At 41.5% G+C, this 23,846-nt stretch overlaps 1 protein-coding gene and 1 long non-coding RNA gene across 4 annotated transcripts in view; one reads left to right on the top strand and one right to left on the bottom strand.

The window, feature by feature from the left end:
- The window catches only part of LOC123789029 (uncharacterized), a 64,563-nt gene extending 44,473 nt beyond the window's left edge, over positions 1–20,090 (top strand). The window contains exons 4-7 of one of the 2 annotated variants that reach the window (XR_015723889.1): positions 5,870–6,132; positions 8,761–8,887; positions 9,609–18,080; positions 19,428–20,090. This is a non-coding gene — a long non-coding RNA (uncharacterized LOC123789029). Of the gene's footprint in view, positions 1–5,869; positions 6,133–8,760; positions 8,888–9,608; positions 18,192–19,427 lie in introns of those variants that run through there. The other variant, XR_015723890.1, reaches the window with a different exon arrangement.
- The window catches only part of CTTNBP2 (cortactin binding protein 2), a 146,001-nt gene continuing 126,820 nt past the window's right edge, over positions 4,666–23,846 (bottom strand). For both annotated transcript variants that reach the window (XM_045792778.2, XM_045792777.2), the window contains 9 exons: positions 21,891–22,043; positions 21,527–21,714; positions 18,191–18,369; positions 15,402–15,607; positions 14,547–14,723; positions 12,295–12,358; positions 10,767–10,899; positions 9,714–9,812; positions 4,666–5,779 (listed from right to left, as the gene is read on the bottom strand). In XM_045792778.2, coding sequence (XP_045648734.2) covers positions 5,576–5,779; positions 9,714–9,812; positions 10,767–10,899; positions 12,295–12,358; positions 14,547–14,723; positions 15,402–15,607; positions 18,191–18,369; positions 21,527–21,714; positions 21,891–22,043 — 1,403 coding nt within the window. In that variant the 3' untranslated portion in view covers positions 4,666–5,575. The remainder of the gene's footprint in view (positions 5,780–9,713; positions 9,813–10,766; positions 10,900–12,294; positions 12,359–14,546; positions 14,724–15,401; positions 15,608–18,190; positions 18,370–21,526; positions 21,715–21,890; positions 22,044–23,846) is intronic.

Below are 23,846 nucleotides of genomic sequence, written 5' to 3'. Positions count from 1 at the left end.
CTCTGTCTCATCATTCTACTGATTTCCTTTACAGAACACACAGAATATGAAGTTATTTCATTTTGTTTCTTTATTTGCTCGCTGTCTCACCCCAGTAGGCTCTAAGCTCCAAGTTGAGCGGCATCTGGCCCATCCCAACAATTTATCCTTAGTCCCTAGCACATAATATTACTTTAATGAATGGATAAGGTCTGAAGCCACTCTGAAGAAATGTAAACTTTTGAATTAGCTAAGGAGAAATATATTCTTGATTTTCTTAAAATATAAGCCAAATCACATTTATGGTATGGTTAGCTAATACCCTTTGAAGGTATTGGAATGTATGGGAGCAACTAACAGGATTTCTGATTTTCTGTTGTGCTTTTCTCCCTGGGAATAAGAAAAAGTTCTAATTTTTTCCCGTTGAGGATACTGGAGCCTAGAGATAGAAAGTGTCATCTTAGCTTTGTGGCCAGAATTTGAGGTCACAGCTCCTGATACTCTAGTGTTATCTTCACTATTAAAGACACTATCTCTTCTCAATGTATTTCCATAGTCCCCTCTAATTAACAATCGACACACAACTAAACAAACATATTTAGCCTGCAACTAAACATATTTATTTGTAGTAAAAACCAAATGAACAAAGGATATCTGTTCACTGATTTACTCTTCTAATATTCGTGGGATGTTCTCTGAGAAAAATGATCTTGCAAAAGGGGCAGTATAGAATTCAGAAGGTGTCACATAACTTCAGAGATTGACTTTGCTACAGTGGGTCATAATTGTTCATAACAGGTGGCTAAGTCAGGTTATGAATAGGGCTAGGCGACTGAACTTGATTTTCAATTATTAAGTATTAACTGCAAAGAAAAAATTTTTCATTTTTGAAAATTCAACCTTGTCTCTCAAAATTGGCTAGTTTTCTGAATCAGCTTTTGTGAAGTCTCTCCTTGTTTTTCTCTTTTACATAAGCAACTGCAAAATAGACGAGTCTGTTTTGGAGACACCTTCAAGTTAACGTAAGAGGAAGATGGAAATTGCTAATTTATTTTGTGGTTAATAATTTCCAATTACATGTCCCTCACTTGTTTCATACACTTGCCCCTCTATTATGAGCATCAGATTTTAAATCCTCAGTATTTGTGAATTGATTATACTTTGAAAAGATGTTGGAATGCCACAAAGAGTTGTAAGATCCCTTACTTACTTGATGAATGAGCGGGCGGGGGGGGGGGAGTGGGAATGCTTGCTTGTCTTACCTCATTTAATGTTCATGAGCAACTTGCAGGGTTGTCATGACCCTACTTTACTGATGAGAAAACTGCATAAAGAAATTAAGTAACTTGTCTTAGACCAGACGGCTAAGAAATGGCAGTGCTTAACTCAGCCCCAGAGCAGTTTATCATCAAAGACCTTCTTACCCCAAGCCACCCCCACCACTAGGCTCCCTTATATTGTATTTACTTTGAAAGATTTTTGGCCATGACCCACAGGAAGCTATGCCTCACATCCCAGCCCAGCACATTCATGTTATCTGTCTACATCACAGAAACAAGTGTCATTAACTGTTTTTACTTTGATTGATGGACACTATGAGGTACTGATACTTTCCATTCTACTTTTATGTATTTTTTTAATTTTTTAATTATTATTATATGTTAGTCACCATAGAGTATATCATTAGTTTTTGATGTAGTGTTCCATGATTCATCGTTTGCGTATAACACCCAGCGCTCCATGCAATACATGCCCTCCATCACCAGGCTAGCCCATCCCCCCACCCCCTCCCCTCTAAAACCCCCACCCCTCTAAAACCCCCAGTTTGTTTCCCAGAGTCCATAGTTTTTCATGGTTCATCTCCCCCTCTGTTCCCCCCCTTCATTTTTCCCTTCCCTCTCCTAACGACCTCCTTGCTATTCCTTATGTTCAACAAATAAATGAAACCATATGATAATTCTTTCTCTGCTTGACTTATCTCACTTAGCATAATCTCCTCCAGTTCCATCCATGTTGATGCAAAGGGTGGGTATTCATCGTTTCTGATGGCTGAGTAATAGTCCATTGTACATATGGACCACATCTTCTTTATCCATTCATTTTGGCTAATGTGGACATTGCTGCTATAAACATTGGGGTGCATATGGCCCTTCTTTTCACTACATCTGTATCTTTGGGGTAAATACCCAGGTACTGCAATTGCTGGGTCATAGGGTAGCTCTATTTTTAGCTGTTTGAGGAACCTCCATACTGTTTTCCAAAGTGGCATTACCAACTTTTCATTCCCGCCAACAGTGTAAGAGGGTTCCCCTTTTTCCACATCCTCTCCAACACTTGTTTCTTGCCTTCTCAATTTTTGCCATTCTAACAGGCGTAAGGTGGTATCTCAATGCGGTTTTGATTTGAATTTCCCTGATGGTTAATGATGTTGAACATTTTTTCATGTGTCTGTTAGCCATTTGTATGTCTTCTTTGGAAAAGTGTCTGTTCATATCTTCTGCCCATTTTTTGATTTGATTATTTGTTTTTTGGGTGTTGCATTTGAGAAGTTCTTTATGGTTCTTGGATACCAGCCCTTTATCTGTAGTGTCATTTGCAAATATCTTCTCCCATTCCATGGGTTGACTCTTTGTTTTGTTGACTGTTTCCTTTGCTGTGCAGAAGGTTTTTATCTTGATGAAGTTCCAAAAGTTCACTTTTGCTTTTGTTTCCCTTGCCTTTAGAGACATGTCATGAAAGAAGTTGCTGTGGCCAGTGTCAAAGAGGTTACTGCCTATGTTCTCCTCTATGATTTTGATGGATTCCTGTCTCGCATGGAGGTCTTTCATCCATTTAGAGTTTATCTTTGTGTATGACGTGAGAGAATGGTCGAGTTTCTTTCTTCTGTATATAGCTTTCCAATTTTCCCAGCACCATTTATTGAAGAGACTTTTTCCCATTGGATGTTTATTACTGCTTTGTCAAAGATTAGTTGACCATAGCATTGAGGGTCCATTTCTGGAGTCTGTTCTGTTCCATTGATCTGTCTGTTTTTGTGCCAGTGCCATGCTGTCTTGGTGATCACAGCTTTGTAGTATAGCTTGAAATCAGGCAACGTGATGCCCCCAGCCTTGTTTTTCTTTTTCAACATGTCCTTGGCGATTCGAGGACTTTTCTGGTTCCACATGAATTTTAAGATTGTTTGTTCCAGCACTTTGAAAAACGGCAATGGTATTTGATCGGGATGGCATTGAAAGTGTAGATTGCTCTGGGTAGCATAGACATTTTAACTATGTTTATTCTTCCTATTCATGAGCATGGAATGTTTTTCCCTCTTTTTGTGTCTTCTTCAATGTTTTTCATCAGTGTTCTGTAGTTTTTAGAGTATAGATCCTTTACCTCTTTGGTTAGGTTTATTCCAAGACATCTTACAGTTTTTGGTGCTATTGTAAATGGAGTGGATTCCCTGATTTCTCTTTCTTCAGTCTCATTGTTCGTGTATAGAAATGCAACTGATTTGTGTGCATTGATATTTGTATCCTGCCACATTACTGAGTTCTAGTAATTTGGGGTGGAGTCTTTTGGGTTTTCCACATAAAGTGAGAGTTTGACTTCTTTGCCAATTTGAATATCCATTCTACTTTTAAAAAATTGCTAGTTGTGACTCACTGAATTGATAGAATGATCCATTGGATCTCTACTTGTATTTTGAAAGACCCCAATCTGAATGCCTTCTTTAGACATCTGGCAGTCTGCCATCCAGTTAGAAAAAGTGTACATGCTGAGTGTTACAGACAAATCAAAGCTGTATGGATCAGTCACTATGAGCCATCTTAATCGTGTTTCAAATGTGGTGGTTTTCTCTGGTGCTTGAGTACTCTAATGGGATCTTTAGCTTCAGAAAAGAAGCTAAGATAAAACACAATGCTTAGTAATTCAAAATGAGTATAAACTGGAGGAAGCACACATCAGAGCCACCTCAATCTAGGTATACTGGCCTCTGATTTGGAGAGAGCTCTTCAGTGTCTTTGTGAAAACAAACACTTGAGAGTAGTTATCAAATGTCACCAGGGCACTAAGAATTGGAGTCCAGTTCAAAGGAGTTACTGTGTTGGAGCCTAAGACTAGCTCCCCTGGCCTCTTTCTTCCACCCACCCTCTCTCTGTCCCTTGCTCTAGTTCCCCGTCCTCCCACCCGCTCCCCTGTGCAGACATCAGAGCTGAGCACCCCCAGGATTCACCTTGTCCAGATGAAGCCCAGGCAGAAGGCCGACCTGTGTTGGAATCGAGTTCTTCCCTGCTAGAAAGATCTTCTCTGATTCATCCCTTGTGGCGTAATCTTAATCAATCATCACCCACTAAGCTACTTGCTGATATTTTTATAAAGTTTAATATAGTTATCAGTGTACATGTGTAAATGTAAATAACCATTCTGGCCAAGAGAGGGCTTATAATACTCTTAAGTAAATAATTCTGTGTAAAATCATACCTTTTGGGGGGTATTTATGACAGAAAAAAGATGTTCTATTCACTGAATAACATTCTTAGAGTTCCACTTAAATGTTTTATTTAATACCTTCTAACAGGGATGGGCCTTTCTGTGAACAGCTAGTGAAATACCAATAGGGAGAACACATTTTATAATTGGACACCAATCTCTGTTGCATGGATGAACTACTAAGAGCGATAGATAGAAACTACAGCAAAATTATTTCACGAATTCAATATTTTATTGATGTCAAAGCATTTTAACTTTGAGTTGTATATGTAATTTCATTAATTTTTGAAGAAACGCTTCCAGAAAATATTATCACCTTTTATCAGTTGTGCTACTAGAATTAAATAGAAGAGGGAGTTAACTCTAAATTAATTTATTGAAGCATTTGCAGTTATATTCACTTAGGTACAAAACTTTTGTAAGAAAGATAACACTTTTATTGCATTATATAATTTCATATTTTGTAGGAGTTATAATGCAAACTCATAAGCATAAATATACAGAATGCAACCAATCAGCAATGTAACCATTAAAAGATTTAAATGTAAAACTAGAATTTAACAGGCAAAATACTTAATATGGCTTTTAATGGAAAGTAACTGTTTGTTTAGAAATGATTTGTTATTGCCCCATTCTAGTCATTCAAGTGAACATCAAGTTATCTCTATTTAAAAGCCAATGTTGTACACTTTATAACATGTACGCAATATGGTTCATGGACTTTCTGAAATATACATATATACATATATATAGATATACAGTACACTGACAGTTCTAATACCCCTGAACATGTTGATTAAAACTATTACAATATTTCTATTATAAAACTACTTGAAAAGTTGGCATCACCTCCTGGTATTGAAGTTCAATCCTATAGAATTGGGGGGAAAAAAAAGCAACAAAATGTTGGTTATAAATACATTCTTTACAAAAAAAATTGAATAGTGGTCCCGCACTCATACTTTATATTACAGTGAAAACATTGCCTTCATTTAAAGGTATTTACATCTTGTTGTCCTTGGTTTCTGTGTGAAATGTACAGAAGTTAAGAGTGAGGCTGTTGTAGGCAGGCCTATTTGTTTTGTTTGGTTTTTCTACTTGTTCTTTTTTTGTGGAAGTTTCAAATCTCTTCTTTTGAGTTGTTGTTTATTTCTATTTGCCTTGTATTACTGCTGCTGCTGCTTCTTTTGGTGTTCTGGGAACACTGGGTGACCTTACTTCTAGGAACAGGAAGGAAAGATTTAACTCTTGAAACACCCAACTCAATCTTTGATTGACTGTTGCTGCATTCGGTCGGTTGATGGCTGCTGAGAGGACTGACCTCCTGTAAGAGAACAGAACGAGCGGGTCACGTCGGACCTGGCTGCCAATAGCTCACAGCAGCCCTAACTCTCCTGCTCTGTCTCTGCACCAGCGTGAAGGAGCTGCTCCCTCGACACGGTTCTCCTGCAGCACCAAACAGGGAACAACAGAGAGGAGAGGCTGAATGATTAACTTCCTCCAGACCCAATGCCTGATTTTCATTTTGACCCTTCGTGGCCTCACAAGACTCCGTCCATCGAATGCCAGAGTCTGCGAGCTCCCTGACGTCCTGGCCCCGAAGACAACACCCAGCTGGGTTCGTCAGAGCTGCGGCGTCTGTGCGCAGCTGCACCAGAAGCAGCTCCGTCACCCGGGGTGAGTCACCTCACTTTTCTGCTTTCCTGGAAACTAAACATTAAATGCTCAGCCACGGTTCTAGGTGTGGACCCCAGAGCAGAGAACATCTGTGCTCTCACATCTCTAGTGAGTTAAGGCTCCTGTGCAGCCGCAGAGCTGGACAGGTGACGAGATTTGTCCCCAGTCTCAGAGTGAGGACGCAGGGCCAGACCTCGGGCTCCCAACTTGCACTCAAGGTGTTTGCCCTTAGAGTGTCTAAAATTCCACCAACGAACATGAAGGAAGGTCTCCTCTGTGAGCTGCTCCCCCTGCCTCTCAAGCAGTCGATACTTTCTCTCTCTTAATGCAGCTGAACAGTCATGTAACAGATTGTAAAACTAGAATTTAATAGGCAAATAGTTAATGTGGCTTTTAAAGGAAAGTAACTGTGTGGACTCCACTGGCAGTTGAATTCTCCTTGGTATCTTCTTATATTTGTAAAATGGGACTTAGCCCTGGGCCTAGTAAAACGAATCCCAACTTGTAATTCGGTCTAAAACACCAGGAAATTCAACACATGCATCATAATGAGAAGAAATGGCATATTGTGATAAAGATAATAGCTAGATGGTAGAGAAAAGGGGACACGTGGTGTTCTTTGCTGGTCCACACCACCGTCTGCATCGGGGAGGGAGGTGTGGGTTGTATCTTTATGGTCTGAGACAGGAAATGGAGTAACAAGAAGCTTCCCCTGCAGCTAAACCTATGCTGGGGTGTTGAGGGGTGTGGAGGACCCCAGACCGTTAAGGCTGGGAGGGTAAGAACAGGGCCAGTGACTGATGCACAGGTTTCGAGGTGTTTTCCGTAAAGCTAAGAAGTCCAAGAGCCTGGGCCTAGGAGAGTTCAGGGTGTTTAATGCTTTCAGGGCTACAACCCAAAAGTTCTATTAAACAAGTAAGATTATCAGTGTGGACCATATTAAGCTCAAAGAAAACCCGTAGTTTGTACAGAAAGGTGCCGCACCTAAAGTAATAGTGTTAAATTAGAGCAGTTCGTTCCTGTGACTCTACTGACGCACTGCTGGAAGCTAGGAAGCCCCTATGGCCCTGCTCTCTAGATGGGAAGTCGGGGGAGGAGGGAGAGGTTGTGACCAGTGCACAGGGGAGAAAGCGTGAAGACAGGAAGGTGTGGAGGATGGTGTAGAAACAAACAGTGCATTACATGTACAAATAAGTTACGTAAAGGTATATGAACCCCTTTACAGATACAGTTAGAAACGAAGGGGCTGGACAGCAGGGAGGACCCCAGATCAAGCATCTTAGAGCACCGGCTGCACATCAGCATCGCCGGGGAGCTTTTAAAAACCCCCAAGTCCAGATTGCACCTCAGACCAGCTCCATCAGAACCTCTGGGGTGGGGGTGGGGGAGCAAGATCTGGGCAGTGGGGTTTAAAAACACAATCCTCACGGGGATTTCATTATGCAAAGATAAAAACTTTTGCTTTCAGAGGAGTCATTTGGTTTTCATGAGAAAACGTATCGGTGTCTGTTGTATTAGTGATTTAAATATGTGCATTTGTTTCTAATTTACGAGGCTAACCAGCCACCCAGTGAATAACCCCACTACATCCCCTACCGTCAGAGCAGTAAGGAGTTCTGCTATGACAAATGGTGATTGTTGAAAGTGATTTCAACTAAGCCAGGAGCTCTTACTTTAAAAAGAATTACTGCCTGATAACAGAAAAACCCGGCATCTACCCAAGAAATGCTAGCTGAGCGTTATCATAAGGATAGAAAAGCCATGAGCCTGCCAGGCTTTCAGCAGGCTGTCAAATGTGTTACTTCGCCCTCTGCTGGCAGGTTCTGAGAAAAACACCTCCTCGCCCTTGAGGGGCAGCCCCTCCACCTGTGTTCAGTGGGCCAAGAGTGAGCGCAGGCAGCTGTCCCTATAATTCTTTTGTAAGAGCCCCGAGGGTATAAAAGGACACATGTTTTTAAAGGTCTCTTTTAAAACAAAGCTGTCCTGAGCATATCCCACTCTCAGTACTGCTACTTACTTTGTGGACAGAACCTTATCGTGGCAACCAGTCAGATCCTGAGCCAGAGAAACAGGAGTACAAAACATTTAAACAATGGCAGCTGGTCACTACCCGTCACATTTTTATACAGGAAAGTGACTGGGCCCCGTGGAGAAATAGTGGTTCATGGTTGTTCTTCCTAGACCTTCCTGGCCTGACTGTTCTAAAGAGTGATCCTGGAGACCCAGGGAATGTGTTCAGGAGGGATAACTCCTGACCAAAATGTTCTCCTGCCAGAATTCTCAAGAGGGACTCCACGTCCCCTCCTTAGGTCATTGTCTCTTACATGCTCTCCAAATTATGTGTTTGCTGTGCTTTCTAAGCAGTTCCCAGTTGGGGAGGGGGTGGGTGAGGCAGCCATGACGATGGCGTGAGCCAGAAAGGTCATGCTCTTCTTCACAGATCATCATGTAACGTATTTTTTATTTGGGACCTCAGCCTTGCCAATGCTTCCCACCTTCTTCCCCCAGAACCCACAGTGTAACGAATTGGGACTAGAACCTCATGAAGCACTGGGAGAGCAGGGGCAGTGGTGAGCAGATGATGAATAATTTATAATCCTCCCCTCTGCACCCACCTCCCCCTGCCAGGTCTTCGTAAGCCACCGAGGGAGGAGAGGAGAACAGGATGTGAACCACACTCCACGTGACTTGGTGAACAAACCCCCTCTCACTAAATGCCTCTGGGAAATCTGCACTCTCACAGAACAACTACTGGGTAAGAAGTAGTTTTATTGTTTTTGTTCACCCAGGAGTACCATTTATTAACCAATAATAGAAGTTATTTTGAGAAGTTAATGAAGTCTATTGAAATCCTGGCTCTGCCACTTGCCATTCTGACTTGTTTTTAAAGGAAAGTATCTCACTGAAACCAATGCTGTTATGGCAAGTTAAAAAAAAAGTCATTTTTAGTTCAGTTTCTTTTTCTTTTTAAAAAGATTTTCATTTACTTGACAGAGCACAAACAGGGGGAGGGAGAAGCAGGCTCCCTGCTGAGCCCGATGTGGGGCTCAATCCCAGGACCCCAGGATTACGACCTGAGTTGAAGGCAGCCATTTAAACCAATCCCAGGACCCCAGGATTACGACCTGAGTTGAAGGCAGCCATTTAAACCAATCCCAGGACCCCAGGATTACGACCTGAGTTGAAGGCAGCCATTTAAACGACTGAGCTACCTAGGTGTCCCTAAAAAGGACCTTTTTTTTTCAGGTGTGATAGAGCTTTACATTATTTAGCCTGCTGAAATTCTAAAATGCCGGAAATCTTAAAGGTTCTCGAATACATTCTAAAGTAGAAGAACCGAGACAGAAGTTACACTATATCTACTTCTGACACATAATGCTTGTCTATGTCATTCTTTCAAGCTATTATCTAAACAGTGATCTCTCTAACGTTACATTAACTACTGAACACACTTACCTTTACTTCCCTTTCCACAGCTGTGGTTGAAAAAGAATTCTGTGATTCACACTGAAAGAAGATTTAGGAAGTCCATTCCACAGCAATCCGTTTTCGTCTCCTTTTGCAAGGAAAGGGGCACTTACCTTCGGTGACACTGGCATTCTCGGATTAACAGTTGCTGAAAAGGCAGGGTTGTTTCCTGAACTATCAAACCTCCGTAAATCATCCCTGGAATCAGCAATCTGCAAAACAGAGCACTGATCGAGTCACAGGTACACACCTTAAAGTCACTATCGAAACCTGCCGCAGGGTTACCTTTTCCTCTGACCCTCAGAGCTCTGTGAACACACCCTCAAGGCTTGCACTGTGCGCGACAAAGACTCAAAGCCTTTAGTGAAACTGCCAGAAAATGCATGAGAAGTAGACCCTCTTCCCTTAAAAAAAAATCTGTCTTGGCAAAATTGTAAGTATTTCAGCTCATTTCCAGCAAGGTTAAATCAGACTGTCAGTCCGACTTTGGCCCAGAGACTGGGTTGTTCAGATGTATGAGTTAGGAGTCTTTTGGTGGAACCTGCACTTATAACTACCTTCTTATCCTCCCTTTCAAGTAAAAGGCATTTAGCAAGGAAGTCTGGTTCAATTAGCGGCAGCTGACAGAGTGCCAGAACAAGCTGAACTTGATGCTGTTGACACCGCCTTTGAAATTTTGGGTCACTGATTCCCATATTTGGATCTCAATTTTCACAGCTTAAAGGCTATGACTATATGCATCACACAGGCCAAATTTTCTTGCTGTTAAGGGAGGCTGTGACTGTTCCTCTGTCTGTAACATGAGTCTGCTGTGACGCTCTTATTGACAAGTGACTTGTATACCAACATTAGAAAAACAAGAAGAAAGCCTGGGGAAGCAGTGCTGCCTGAATGCATTGCTGTGATTTGTGCTAATGGAATCAACTTGCAATTTTAACCTCGGGTCTTTCAGAGGAGTTATGAAAAGCAGCCTGTACTTATTATATAAAAGATACTTCAGAAGAAAGGGCTTTTCTAAGCAAGGTAAGGAGGGTTTGGTTTGGAGCATGCACCATATATTCAGTCAGGAATGTCTTTCAGGGAATGTGTGTTAGGATGTGGCTCTAAGGAAGTCTCTTTCCTGGGGGGGGAGCCCATCACTGTCCTCCCCCCTTTGGACTGCTTACCTTGCTTATGTCAGACTCAGATTTGCTGGAGCACATACTCTGAAGTTCCTTGACAAGGTCTGCTTCATCATCTGAACTCAGAGAGAGTCTTTGTTCCAAATTCAATGTCGATGATAGATCATTCTCTAAAGACCTAAAACGAAGTTCAGAAAAGTTTTTCAACGTGGGGACTGTAATCCAGTTTTGAGGATTTGGTGTGGGGTAAGAAAAGAGTTTTTCAATATCCTTTAAAAAGAGTCTGAAATGTCATTTGATGGCACAATTCGTGCAATTCCCACTTGGAATTTCACTCACGGAGAAATCTACTTGGTTTAGAACATATCAGTCCCCTTTTCTTCCCTTTCTCCAAGCCTAGATGAAACTAAGACACAGAACACTGGGGAAGCAGGGGGGCAGGGTGATACTCTGCAACAAATACAAATTTCAACCTTGGTTCTACTACTTATTAACAACATGGCGGCCATGGGTCTTTTTTTTTTTTTTTTTTGCTTTCCTTAACACTTCAGTTTCTGGGTTATCTATATTATGGTTCATGGGGGAGTTACATAGGCTGCTGTATATAATGGATTCAGCCGTGCGCCTGGCAGAAAGAAGCATGTGTTGTGGTTTCCTTTATCCATCTTCTCTCTCTTTACACTTCCCCCCTTCTGTAATTCTGTGAACTTGGTTCTAAATGTTACCTGTCAAGTGACAGGACACAAAATTTATTGGGGTACAATGCAGAGCCATTTACACACTGCCCAAACATTCCTATTCTGTGATTAACCAAATCATCCTTTGTACCTCGAAATTTGTAAGCAGAAATTAGGTGCAACATAAGAAAATAAAACGATCATGTTAAACATGTAGCACCTAAAAGCAAGTTTCATTTTAAAACATCTGTCCTGTAGAGCCTGTTGATGATAAAATCCTGCGTGTGTGAACTTTATATCTTTGTTGGATGCATTAATGATTAAGTAAGTTTGATAAAAAAATGAAGCTATTAGTATTTCCAACCTTTTCAACAAACTACAAGCAACAAACGCTTAATGTTGTGATATTAAGCTTACAGAACATGTTTTTTTAGATTTCATGTGAAGGGGAGAGTATGCTGTCCCCAAATGTGTCACTTTGGCATGTGGTTTATTTTGATCTGAAGTCAATCAAGGCCCAGCTGACTCAAGGAAAACTTACCTCACCCTTAAGTACCTAAAAGAATTTAGAAAGACCTACCACCAGAGCTGTTTTTTATCTGAAATATAGGGGTCTGGGGCTTCAAGGCCTGACAGATTGGTATCATTCCTTAGTTCAGGATGGCAGTGTAACTCTCAACTGCCTGGCTTGGCCTTGAGTCTCCTATCTTTGGGGCTCCCAGACAGAGGCAATTAAATTCATTTTTCTCCTGGTCATGTGTCTTATGTCCATTTGATTATTAGACCAAAGAACCTACAAGGGAAAATTTTCCTACCATTACACATTCATTCAATACTAGCATTGGAATGACCGCTTTTTAAAATATATTAATAGCATTATAGATGTACAAACTTACTTTTGTTTTGACAGAGAAGCATTCCTGTTATAATTCAGCTGAGATATAGCTTTAATTTTGATACCTGTTTAAAGAAAAATGTAGTCATTTTCAATAGAGTCAGTCATTGTCCCTGTGCATCTTGAACTCTGATTTTTGATACTGTCTTTGGATTGAATCCATCTCTTGAGAAGTTTCTCCTCAGGGTAATGGCTCTGGATGGAGCTTCCTGCATGGCCACTGCTTTTATAAATGGCCCCTCTTCTAAAATAGTGTGACTGTTGCTAGCACAAATTATCTCTAAAGAATGATTTTGCAAAGTTGAATTTAATACATCCTCATGAAGAGACAATCTCTACACTAGTTTCTTTGCCCATACTTTTGTTGTCATGGTCAGAAAGGGTGACTAGCAGATTTTCCTAATTAATATGTATGCTTGGGCTTGATCCCTGTCTCCTGAAGCCTGTGACCTGACATCTTAGCTTTTTCTATTTTAGGTCAGGAGAAAAAGAGGCTGTGTCTTTACCAAACTTCATGATCGCCCATAGTTACATGTGTAGAATGCAAAGGGGTTTCTATCTTGATAAACAATGGCATCAAAAAAACCAATATCGACCCAAACATTGTAATATCCAATGGAATTATTGAGAGAAAAAATTTACCATTATAAAAAAGGAAATATCCTGGTTTATACACAATTTTATTGATCTTTTGAGTATGGTTTCATGTTTCTAAGGGTATAATATTTGATAAATAGTTCTAAAACTAAAATTATTGAATATAAATATAAAATCATTTATAATTTAACTTTTTCATAATTTACATAATAGTTTTCTGAGTTTGAGACCAGGGGCTGGTCTTAAACCCTACAGAAATTGTAAAGAACTTGGAAATGACAGTGAAGAGCCTGGGTGGGTGTCCCATTATATGAGTGCCCATGGATTATTCCATGTACCATGGGATTAGAGTGGCACAGATAGAGGTAAACAGCATTGGACTCTCAAGAAACAAAAACATGGATTGTAGCTCCCCGTGTTTCCAGGAGAGGTGATAGGGACAGACAACTGAAGGTTTCTAAACCTTAGTTTTGTTACCTGGAAATGGAGAAGATAATCCTCATCTTAGAGCTCTTTTGCCCTACATATAGGGATAAACAAGTGGAAGGTCCAGTCCTTGCTGTGGAGATCACCCCAGGAGTCTCTACGCCATAGAAGGGGGCTGACGTCTAATGACTTTACTCCCTGAATCAAACACTCTAACTCTGGGAAGTAATGGCAGGCTCTTAGGATATACCGTATTATGCATGGCAATCACCTTAAAGTATAAGTAACCTCTGTAACTTTACATTCAGTCGTTAAAAAAGTCAGTTTACAGACCCACTTGGTGGGGTAATTACAAAACTCCAGCATGTATTAATATTAAGCCTGTATTTAGTTGATTTTTAAGTATGAAAACACAATGAACAAAAGCAATCTTTCATGTTTCAAGATTTTAGGCATATTCTCTTTTTTAGCAACTCGACTGCTATAAAGTTGGCATGAAATCATACATAACAGAATATGTGGGGGTGGGAGGGACTCCTGAAAATCCAAATTTATATCTATGAGAAATGCACAACGCATATGAGGTTGGAACATCATATTTAAGACTGAAAAGGATTTCCTTTAGGGAGACAATTCGTATAATTACTGATTACCCTATCAAAGCCAAAAGGAATAGGTCTAACACCAGAGATAAATTTGTTTATCTTGCTCAAATGAAAACTTACGTAACATATTCCTTTTTTATAGAGGATGTTCCATTATATTGAATTTAATAATTTATGAGAATGTGAATCCTAAGAGGGCAGGGATTTTTCTGTTTGTTCTCTTTCGAGGGTGTAGAATAGAACCTGACAGAATAAAGGAAAAAGAAATGTATACAACGGATTCACTCATGAAGGCTTTAAACTGGTATCAAATGTATCTCTATACATACTTTAAAAAATTTAGGGTTGGCTCAGAGATGACACAGAAAAGGAGAAAACTATGACAAAGTACAATTGTTATATTACGTAGATTTAAGATGGATGCCACGAACGATTATTTCCCAGGTGCGGGGCTGGCAAATATTTTCGGAAATATACCTACTACCCCCTGTTCACTCTGTGAAAATACGCATTGACAAACTCAACTTTGTTGAATGCACAGTGAAACAAGTAAAAGTACATTTGCACTCGGAAAGCAGAGCGTGAGTGCCCACAGTCGTCCAGGCAGCACGGCCGCCTCACTTACCTTCCTCGCCCAGGCCCGGCTTACTCCAGGAGGGTGGAGAGAAGCGGCCGGACTTCTTGCGAGGACTGGTGCTCACTCTTCTCCAGGCACCACTCTCTCCCTTTTTTTTGTTGTAACTTGAGACTATAGATAAAGGGAAACCTCCTCCTTTGAAATCAGCTGTGTGCTGGTCCAGCTCTGAAACAACACAGATCATGTTTTGCCAAAAAGAAGGCAGCGATCATGCAGCTTCACAGTCAAGTAAAATATTAACACTTGCGATTCTCCAAGAAATACTCTTCAGAATCATGGCTGTGCTTAATACCCAAGCAGGGATGTTGTGACCCAGCAAATTTTACTTGGAGATCTGGAATTACTGAGCCAATAATTTAAAAAGAGAGTTCTCATAAGATCTTACTCCTGTGTGGAATTTAAGAAAGAAAACGGGATCATAGGGGAAGAGAGGAAAAAATGTGAAACCAGAGGAGACAAACCATCAGAGACTCTTAATCACAGGAAACGAACTGAGGGTTGCTGGAGGGCAGGGAGGTAGGGGGATGGGATGGGGTAACTGGGTGGTGGACCTTAAGAAGGGCACTTGATGTAATGAGCACTGGGTGTTATATAAGACTGATGAATCACTGACCTCTACCTCAAACTAATAATATGTTATATGTAAATTGAAATCAAATTAAAAAAATTTTAGGAAAGAAAAATTTTTTTAAAAAGAGCCCTGGGACAATGGTGTGAAATGTACATTAAGGTCGAGATAATTTCTTTACTTACGAAGAGAGAAAAAAGAGCTCCCTTATAATGAAGTCAAACAAGTATTATGTAAGAGTGAATCTCCTCCCCTCCCCGCACCCACCCGCATACCTGCTCTCTGGAGGGGGCAGCCATGCAGCACGGCTTTATTGAGCAAGATGCTGAGAGCAGCTTTAACCACGGCCTGCTGTCCTTGGCTGGGGTGGTTTCTAGCAGTCGGCAGCCCCAGGCCTGGCTGTCTTCTCACAGAGGCTCTTGACAATATTGCTTCTTGAACTCTGGGTGCAATGATAGCATTCCACAGCTTAGCCATCCACCTTGCAAGAGAAGGGCGGTTGGCAGTGAGGCCCAGTCACAAATCACCACACCACACCGCACCGCACCACAAAGGATGGGTTTGAAGAACATGGAAAAAACATTAAGTGTTTCTGCAGATAGGCTAACTTTCCTAGGTAGTTTTGAAATAAGTGAAACTGCAGTGCCTGGGTGACTCAGTCAGTTAGGTGGCTGCCTTTGGCTCGGGTCATGAGCCCAGGGTCTGGGGATCAAGCCCTGCATCGGGCTCCCTGCTCAGGGGAGGAGCCTGCTTCTTCCTTTCCCTCTCCCTCTGCTGCTCCCCTTGCTTGTGCTCTTTCAAATAAATAATCTTTAAAAAAAATTATCCAATATAAAAGATGTTTGACTTCGCCTCAAAAATACCATGTTTTGCAAATGAAAGTGTTTACATGTCTCTTTCCTTTTACCTCCTAAGATCATTGAGAGCAGGAATCAATGCTTAAGGGTGTGTTGAATGAATGCATAAATAAAATACATGGAAGGAAAAGCAAATTTACAGGTGGACGTGTAGAAAAAAGATTTCCTGGAAATCCATGTCTAAATAGCTTAAACTTATTTGCCTTATGTCCTTAATAAGATACATATATTTTAATATTTCTGAAATTGGGGTAGATCTTGTGCTCAGTGGCAGATTAAATCTGTCCACCCCAAGGCAAAGGCTCAGTGTCTGCACGTGGGTGGGCTTAGCTCTGCAGAGCCGGGATGGGGTCACCAGCTGTCTCCCCAGATGGACTCTTTGTAGTAACAGCTGTAGCAGTGGGACCTTACCCAAGTTTGGGGCATCCAATAGCAATTAAAATTCCTTTGTTGCAACATTTAAAAAACCACCACTTGTTTCAAGGTTGTAGAAGCTAAACCACGTCTCCCAGTACACTGAAGTTTTCAAAGTTATTAGATACTGGTGTAAGCCCTTGAAGACTGTTAAAACTTTTATGCAGATAGCAAGCATCTGTATTTTAAGCTTCTGTGTTAATGTCTGATATGTAATTCAAGAGAAAAAAAGTATAATAGGGAAATATAGACAACATCTGGTGTTCTGTACCATGAGTCAGACCTACACAGGCACTCCTAAAGGTGCTAAGGAGGTAAAGATGATAATTGTTGGTTTAAAAAAAAAAAAATAATGCTTCCTGAACATGACTGTTGGGAGACAGTCCTCCGTGGCATTTCTGCACATTGAGTGTCTATTTCGGCTCTAGACTCTCTTTTCAAGGACGTAATCTGGCAAACAGCCTTGGAAGAGAGAGACCGTGTCTCCTAGAGCAGAAGGTGGACCTGCTCCCTTACTAAGGTAATGAGTGATGTTTCCTCCCGGGGCAAAGGGTGGGCAGCTTTGCTAGCACCTCCCTGTCGGAGCTGGGCGATTCTCCAGCTCCGAGTTCAGTAGCTGGGAGGCAAAGCCAGCATCCACCGGCCACTGTCCATCCTCCCCCCTCCCCCCGCCGGGCTTGAGACGCTAGGAGAACCTCTGCGCACGTGGAGCACAGGCTGGGGCTGTGTGCTCTGGGTGGTGCCCCGGCATCACGCACTTGCAGCAGCCTAACTTGTTAGCTTGCAAGTAGGGTGCACATCTCAGAGCAGAGTCTCTGTGGTTGTTGGCAGTGACTGTGCTCGGGATAGGAAAGGCCCAGAGTAGCTCCTAAGAATCTTGAGACTCCGGATGTGAAAAAGGCTTAAATTTAATTGTAATACTAATGAAAAAAAGAAGTGATTACATGAATAAATGTATTTCTGCTCTTTAGCAAGAAAATGCTGTATATGTATTTTAATATGGTAATTCTTCCTTTCCCCCAATTAGCTGTTATGAAATCGACAGTTTGTTACAATAGAGAAGATAGATTATTTGTCTGCCCTGCTTTCCAGAGTGGATTTCTGCCCAGGATGCCAGAAAGTACAGAATCGATGCTCACAGTTAATCACAGATCCTTACTAAGCTGGATTGCGACACATTTTTTCCTCTTGCTTTTCTATTTCATTAACTTTATTGTTAATACGTCTGTTCCCATAAGCTGTTATGGAAACTATGTTAAGGAAAACATAGTGAGTATTTAAGTCTCATTTATAAAGGAGGAAGTTTTTGTTTTGTTTTGTTTTTTTGAGAGAGGGAGGGCCGGGGGGAGAGGCAGAGGGAGAGAGAGACTCTTAAGCAGGCTCCACGCCCAGCACATGGGGCTCGATCTCATGAACCTGCGATCCTGACCTGAGCCGAAATCAAGAGTCAGGTGCTTAACCAACTGAGCCACCGAGGAGCCCCAAGGAAGAAGCTTTTTAATCATCAATAGAATGTAAGCTTGTGTTTTGGGTTATAGGAGCCTCGATGAATTTCTCATGTAGGCCTTTCCCATGAGACACTGCACTGCACGTGGAACAGGACTTTGAGGAGAGTCTTGGAACAGATGGAAAAGGCCACTTACCAGTTCTCAGTAAAAAGCTTCCCCAGAAGCTACCCAGCAGGTGAGTCATGGTCGTCCTCTGATAGGAAGCGCGGAGTTCCTCGCTCTCACACATCCCCAGTTGGCCACGGCTCGATTTTAAATAGGTAGATAAGGAGAAATGACCCTTACCTCACTGTCGCTTGGGCATGTCCTGGGACTACAGGACAAGACAGGAAGTGCTTCGGCCCGAGAAGAGCTTCAGGTGTGCCCAAGCGGGCCAGGCAGGAGTTGAGCTGGCGCCACACGGCCAGGGCCCAGTCGACCGTCTTGCACACGGGATCGCAGGGCAAGGGCAGCTGACCTCTGAACTAGAGAGACAGAGAGGCCGGACGTGGGGCTTGGCTTAGAACAGTGCTGCTTTTCCTTTTAACAGTTCAAAAATGAAAATTATCAGCATTTAAACTGTAAAACAAAAACGCAGCTGAATCTGTCTGTGGCCCCTGAGGTGGCTGAAGGAGGCGTAGCCAATACACCTGTCGCGTGTCTTCATGAGACACAGATCTGCAGCTTATTACGGGAAATGAAAGCGTTCAGACACGAAAGAGCAGTAAGACTAAGAAACCCTACACAAATTCTTAAACATCAGTTCTGGCAGAAATTATTATCCACATGCATACAGAGTACTTCACATAGGTGTTAAAGGATTTTGATTTCATGAAACAAAAAATAACATTAAATACTCCAATATGTGGTTAAGTGACAAGATGGCCCATTTGGATCTGTGGCGTGTTCACCTCGTATTAAGTTTAATTTCCCTAGAAGGACTATCCCAGCTAAAATGCTAGCTACATCAAAATATATAGAGCGTTGCTGGCATAAAGAAATTTGTTTTCAAATTTTTAAACATGCAAATTCTAAATAACAGTATGTAATATATATGGTTTGATGTTAGCATTTTTTTTTTTTTTTAGAAAGGACAAAGATTTCTTTAGTATTAGGAGAAATATCCTTCAATTATTTAGAAGTCAGATACAGCAGTTAACTCAGTATTTTACAAGAAAGGGATTCATGTAAATCTCGGTTTTACCAAGTAATTATGATATTAAGACTGGGGTAGTTTATCAATATGGGTATGTCCTACTTGAAGGGATATAATTTGGCCAAGTCAAAATGAAAGATTGGTTCAGCGATCCTAGCAGCTCTGTTGAAATGGTATTATGTTACATGAGGTTTGGGGAGTTCTTATAATTTCCCTTCTCTTCAAAAGAGGAATTCTCCTTCTGATATTTTTCCAGCACAAATAAGATCATGTACTACAATTAATAATAGTTTAATATTTACTTCTTATTAATAAAATTATACTCATTAAATACTAGTAGGATGCCTGGTATTGTCCTGAAAGGCTCTTGACTTACATTCCTTTCAGGAACTGGATGAAGAGATTGTAATCAAGGGCCAGCATGTATCTAAGTGCCCCCGAAGATTTGGTTCTGTTCTGCAGTTACAAGATTTCTGAGGTTTTGCAGGAGTCATTCATTCCCATTGTACATGTACCCAAGGAATCAGTTTCATTAACCTCCTTGAGGTGACTCTCGGTCAGTGAAAGGCATTATCCCTCCCCCCTTCCTATTCTTCACAGCACATCCCACATTCCCATTCTCAGACACAGTGGAGAAGAGAGCACAACTTAAAGCTTGCAACTTTCTTTTCAAAGTAAGTAAAACAAAGCCTTTACAAACTATGTGTACAGTGAGCTGGGTGTGGGGGAGGTCCATTTTACCTGAAATAGTGCCACATCCAGAGAATAAAACTAGGACTTTCAGAGATCAGTATGGCCTGTGTGCAAGGATAATATGCAGACTCATGAGGCCTTCCATATTTTTCGCTAGGGTAAACTATGGACTTGGGGTGATTATGATTTATCAGTGTAGGTCCATCCTTGCACACAGGCCATGCTGGTGAGTGCTGCTGGTAACACGGGAGACTACGCATGTATGGAAGCAGGGGGTACATGGGAAATCTGCACACGTTCCTCTAATTTTTAATGTAACCTAAAATTGCTCTTTAAAAAAAAATAAAGTTTTTAAGAAAAAGAAACTAGTATCATTTGTGATTTATATGAAATTAAATATTAATGATAACATTAATGGAAGCATCAGTAATTTGCAAAGCTACACACCTATGACTGTCATTACCTCACCTTTCTTCCTACTGGTGGACATGATTTGATGGCCTTGCTTTGGTCAAAAGCATGTATTTATGACCAGCCATGGACTTTAACAGAGCTTGGGGTAGACGATTTCTCTGATTAGGAATTTCAGATACTAATTCACATCACTAGTGGCAAGCATAGTTTGCTGAATTACCAAAACCATTCCACTCTCCTCCCCGATCCTCCCCCGACAAGTGCACACACATTCACACACTCTAACATAACACACAGAATTTTAAGTACTTGGTGGAGAGCTTCCATCTTGGGAAGGTAAGTCTAGGCACGATCTGGGGCAATGGGGTGGGCACAAAACCAGTTCTGATTAATGAAACATGTAGGGAAAGTCGTCTCTTTCTGGGGGTTCCAGAAAAAGATGCTTCCTCCCCAATAAGGAAATTGAGAAGGCCAAAACTCTCTTTCCCCCGTGGTAGCATCGAGGTTCCCACCTTTGAACACGCATGGGTGCAGGTTTGGTGCCCGAAGCCCCTGCTGACATCCTACAATCTTTAGGGGAACTCAAGAGTCTCCCCCAGACCCAGGACCTGACATCATGGCAGTGAACAGATGTCAGCAATACCTACCACAAGATGCTGGTTATGTGAGGAAAAACAGTAGGTGTTGTGTTATTTACAGCTTAAAATATTGTGATAGAAGGTATCACCCTCCAAATGTGGCCTGGGGTGCTGGATGAAGGGACAGTCTTACTAACTCAAGCTCTGATGTTTCCAGTCAATCTTGACAATCAGATCCTAGCTCGACTTAAGCATATTAATTAAATACCAACGTACTAAATTTGGTCAGCGCTAATTTTGTTATTTGGGAGGATACAGAATATTTTATTCCAAAATAATCGCCAGGCGTTATAATGACGCTTGAAAATGTCTCAAAGCTAGAGAATCTTAATCTTGACTTTTAAGTATTTAGCACAGTGTAACAGTCACACATCAAAACTAGCTTGAGTGGATGGATCGTGTTTTGAAGGCTCCAAGGAAGCCGCGGCTACTCTTAAAACGAGTGATTGGTTTTCTAAGACAGCCTTCTAGAGCAAACGTTTAGAACTTGGAGGCACTCCTTGAGAACAGTTAACAACAGCTGTAATACCTATTTGCTTTTCTTTTTTTTTTTTTTTTTTAATAGTTAACATAGTTCAGAAACTGTTCCAGGTTTTATATACGTTATCTTATTTGACTCTTGGGTATCTAAACACTGCCCGTGCCCGAGGCTGCGTGGTCGGTAAGGGGTAGGACGCCCGCGCAGGCCCCCTGACGCTACGGCTGCGTCTCGGGCCAGAGGCTGCGGCGGCAGTTGGTTACCTTATTCACGACTTTCCTTCGTAGGAACCTCTGCAGCAGGCCCTGCATGGGCTCGCCGTCCCACCGCAGCTGGACCCAGCGGAAGTGCTGCTGTACCAGCAAGTCCGAGCCCTGGAGACAGGCCTTGGCAATGGTTCCCAGCAGAAAGCAGTTCTCATGAAAGTAGTAACATTCAGACGTTCCATTTCCTAAAACAAACCAAAAGCAATGGTCCAACCTCAGGAAGCCATACGATGAGACAAACACAAAGTCAAACGAGTCTAAGAGAGAAGAACAGTAAGTTCAACTCCTACTCTGGGCCACAGAGGATGAGAATAATCCCACAGAGCCTCGCTTCTGGGCATGCTCCTGCCACTCTCTTTACCTTTCTGCAGAGTCCAGGGGCTTTCGGGGCTGCGATTCTCCAAAGGTGCCAGAAAGTCCCCCAGCAACTCAGACAAGGAGGATTTTTCCAAGTTCTCTAAGATGATGATGACTTTCTTGTTCGTAGGAGACTGTTTCACGGGGATCAGACAAGCTGGGGTGAAAAACACAATTCAGGGATTAAAGCTTTTACAAAAACCTCTAAGAGCTGGTTAAAAATCGAAGTCTGAAGATGGAAAGTGTTCGTGAAGACGTGACATAATGAGAATGTTCTTAAATTGCTGGTGGAGTAGGAGGACTCTGGAAAAGAGGTTAGCATTACTTCATACTGGCGGAAGCATGCACATACGATGATCCACTACTAGTTTCACACAGACCCCGCTAAGGATCAACGCCCGTTCCCACTGACAGCAGAATGGATACACAGGAGTATTTCAGAGACTGGAGAGGACGGTGAACCGACAACAAGCATCAACATGCAGGACTGCCACAAACAATACAGTAAGAAGCAAATCACAAAAGGATACATATAATATGGTTTCACCACGTAAAGTTCAAACACGGGCAGTACTAAATATATAATTTAGGGATTCACAAGGGAGTAAAGGTAGTAAAGGGATTTAAAGGTAGTAAAATGATAAAAGCAAAGAAATGGTTATCACAAAAGATGGACTAATGGTTACCTCTAGAAGGGTTTATGGACAGGGATGGGGCCATGGCCACATTCTGGAAGCTGGGAGAGTCTATTTCTTGGCCTGGTTGGTGCCTAAATGATTATTTTATTTAGAATTATTTCCTGATCTAGAAATATCTATAAATCTATAAATATAGGTATTATGTATTTTATGGATGTATATTTCATAATACAAAAGGTCAGAAACCCTTAAATGACCTTTAAATTACACATGTGAACTATTCACAAAATTATGGAAATAGGACCTCAGAAAAGCAGATTATCCTTTCATTTTACAGACCTCAGAGAGGTTAAAGTGGTTTGACTAGGGTTTCACCACAGTTATAAGGAAGGACTAGGACTTCCGATTCTTTTTTCTTTTTTTTTTTTTAGGATTATTTGAGAGAGAGTGTGCGCAGGTTTGCGCATGGCCACGCGAGCAGTGAGGAGGGAGGGAGAGAGAATCCTCAGGCAGACTCCGTGCTGAATGCAGAGCCCCACGCAGGCCTCTACCCCAGGACCCTGAGACCCTGAGATCATGACTTGAACTGAAATCAAGAGTCAGATGCTTAATTGACTGAGCCACCCAGGTGCCCCGGGACTTCTGAATCATCCTTAGTGGACCTCCTACTGAAGGGGGCGCTAAACTGCGTATCAACCCAAAATGAAAAATGGAAAGTAAATGGAAGATTATATGTAGGAAACGAGCAGTCTGTAGACAGAATGTACTTGAAACAGTGCCCAGCACCCACTAAGCACTCGAATGTTAATAATGTAGTTAACTTGTATATACTACTTCTACATACCAGTGAATTAGTCAAAAATTAAAATCACTTTTTAATCTTTAAGATTCTAAGATGCCTCAGTCTTAGCCAAATTAACCTTGAGAAAAAGAGATCAATTTAAATTACTTGAGAGTAATTTTATCAAGTATTCCACTTTTCACCAATATTCATAATAACAGATTATACTCCAGTCCCCCTTGTTACTCTAGACAGATGCATTTTCACTTTCAAAAGAACTCTTCGAACACTGTAAATGAATCTCTTCTGAGACTGAAATAGCTTTTCTGCAGGCTATGAAGCTTTAAAACTAGAAAACTGGAAACAGTAGCTGCCACCTCTCAATTTAGTTGTTTTGTGGGGGCTGTTACCACTAGTGTCTGCTGTGTGCCTGAGTCCTTTCAACACGGCTATTCAGTAAAAAGTGCTAAAAAGTCTGTGCTTCTCAGCAAACGTTCTTTCAGAAACACATTCAATGTGGAAGTATGCTAGATCTATAGTT

This window comes from Ursus americanus, chromosome 3 (assembly GCF_024610735.1).
Source record: "Ursus americanus isolate L20-20 chromosome 3, mUrsAme1.1.p, whole genome shotgun sequence".
Taxonomy (NCBI): domain Eukaryota; kingdom Metazoa; phylum Chordata; class Mammalia; order Carnivora; family Ursidae; genus Ursus; species Ursus americanus.
Note: the sequence above shows the minus strand (reverse complement) of the source record. Positions and strands in the feature narration are given on the sequence as shown.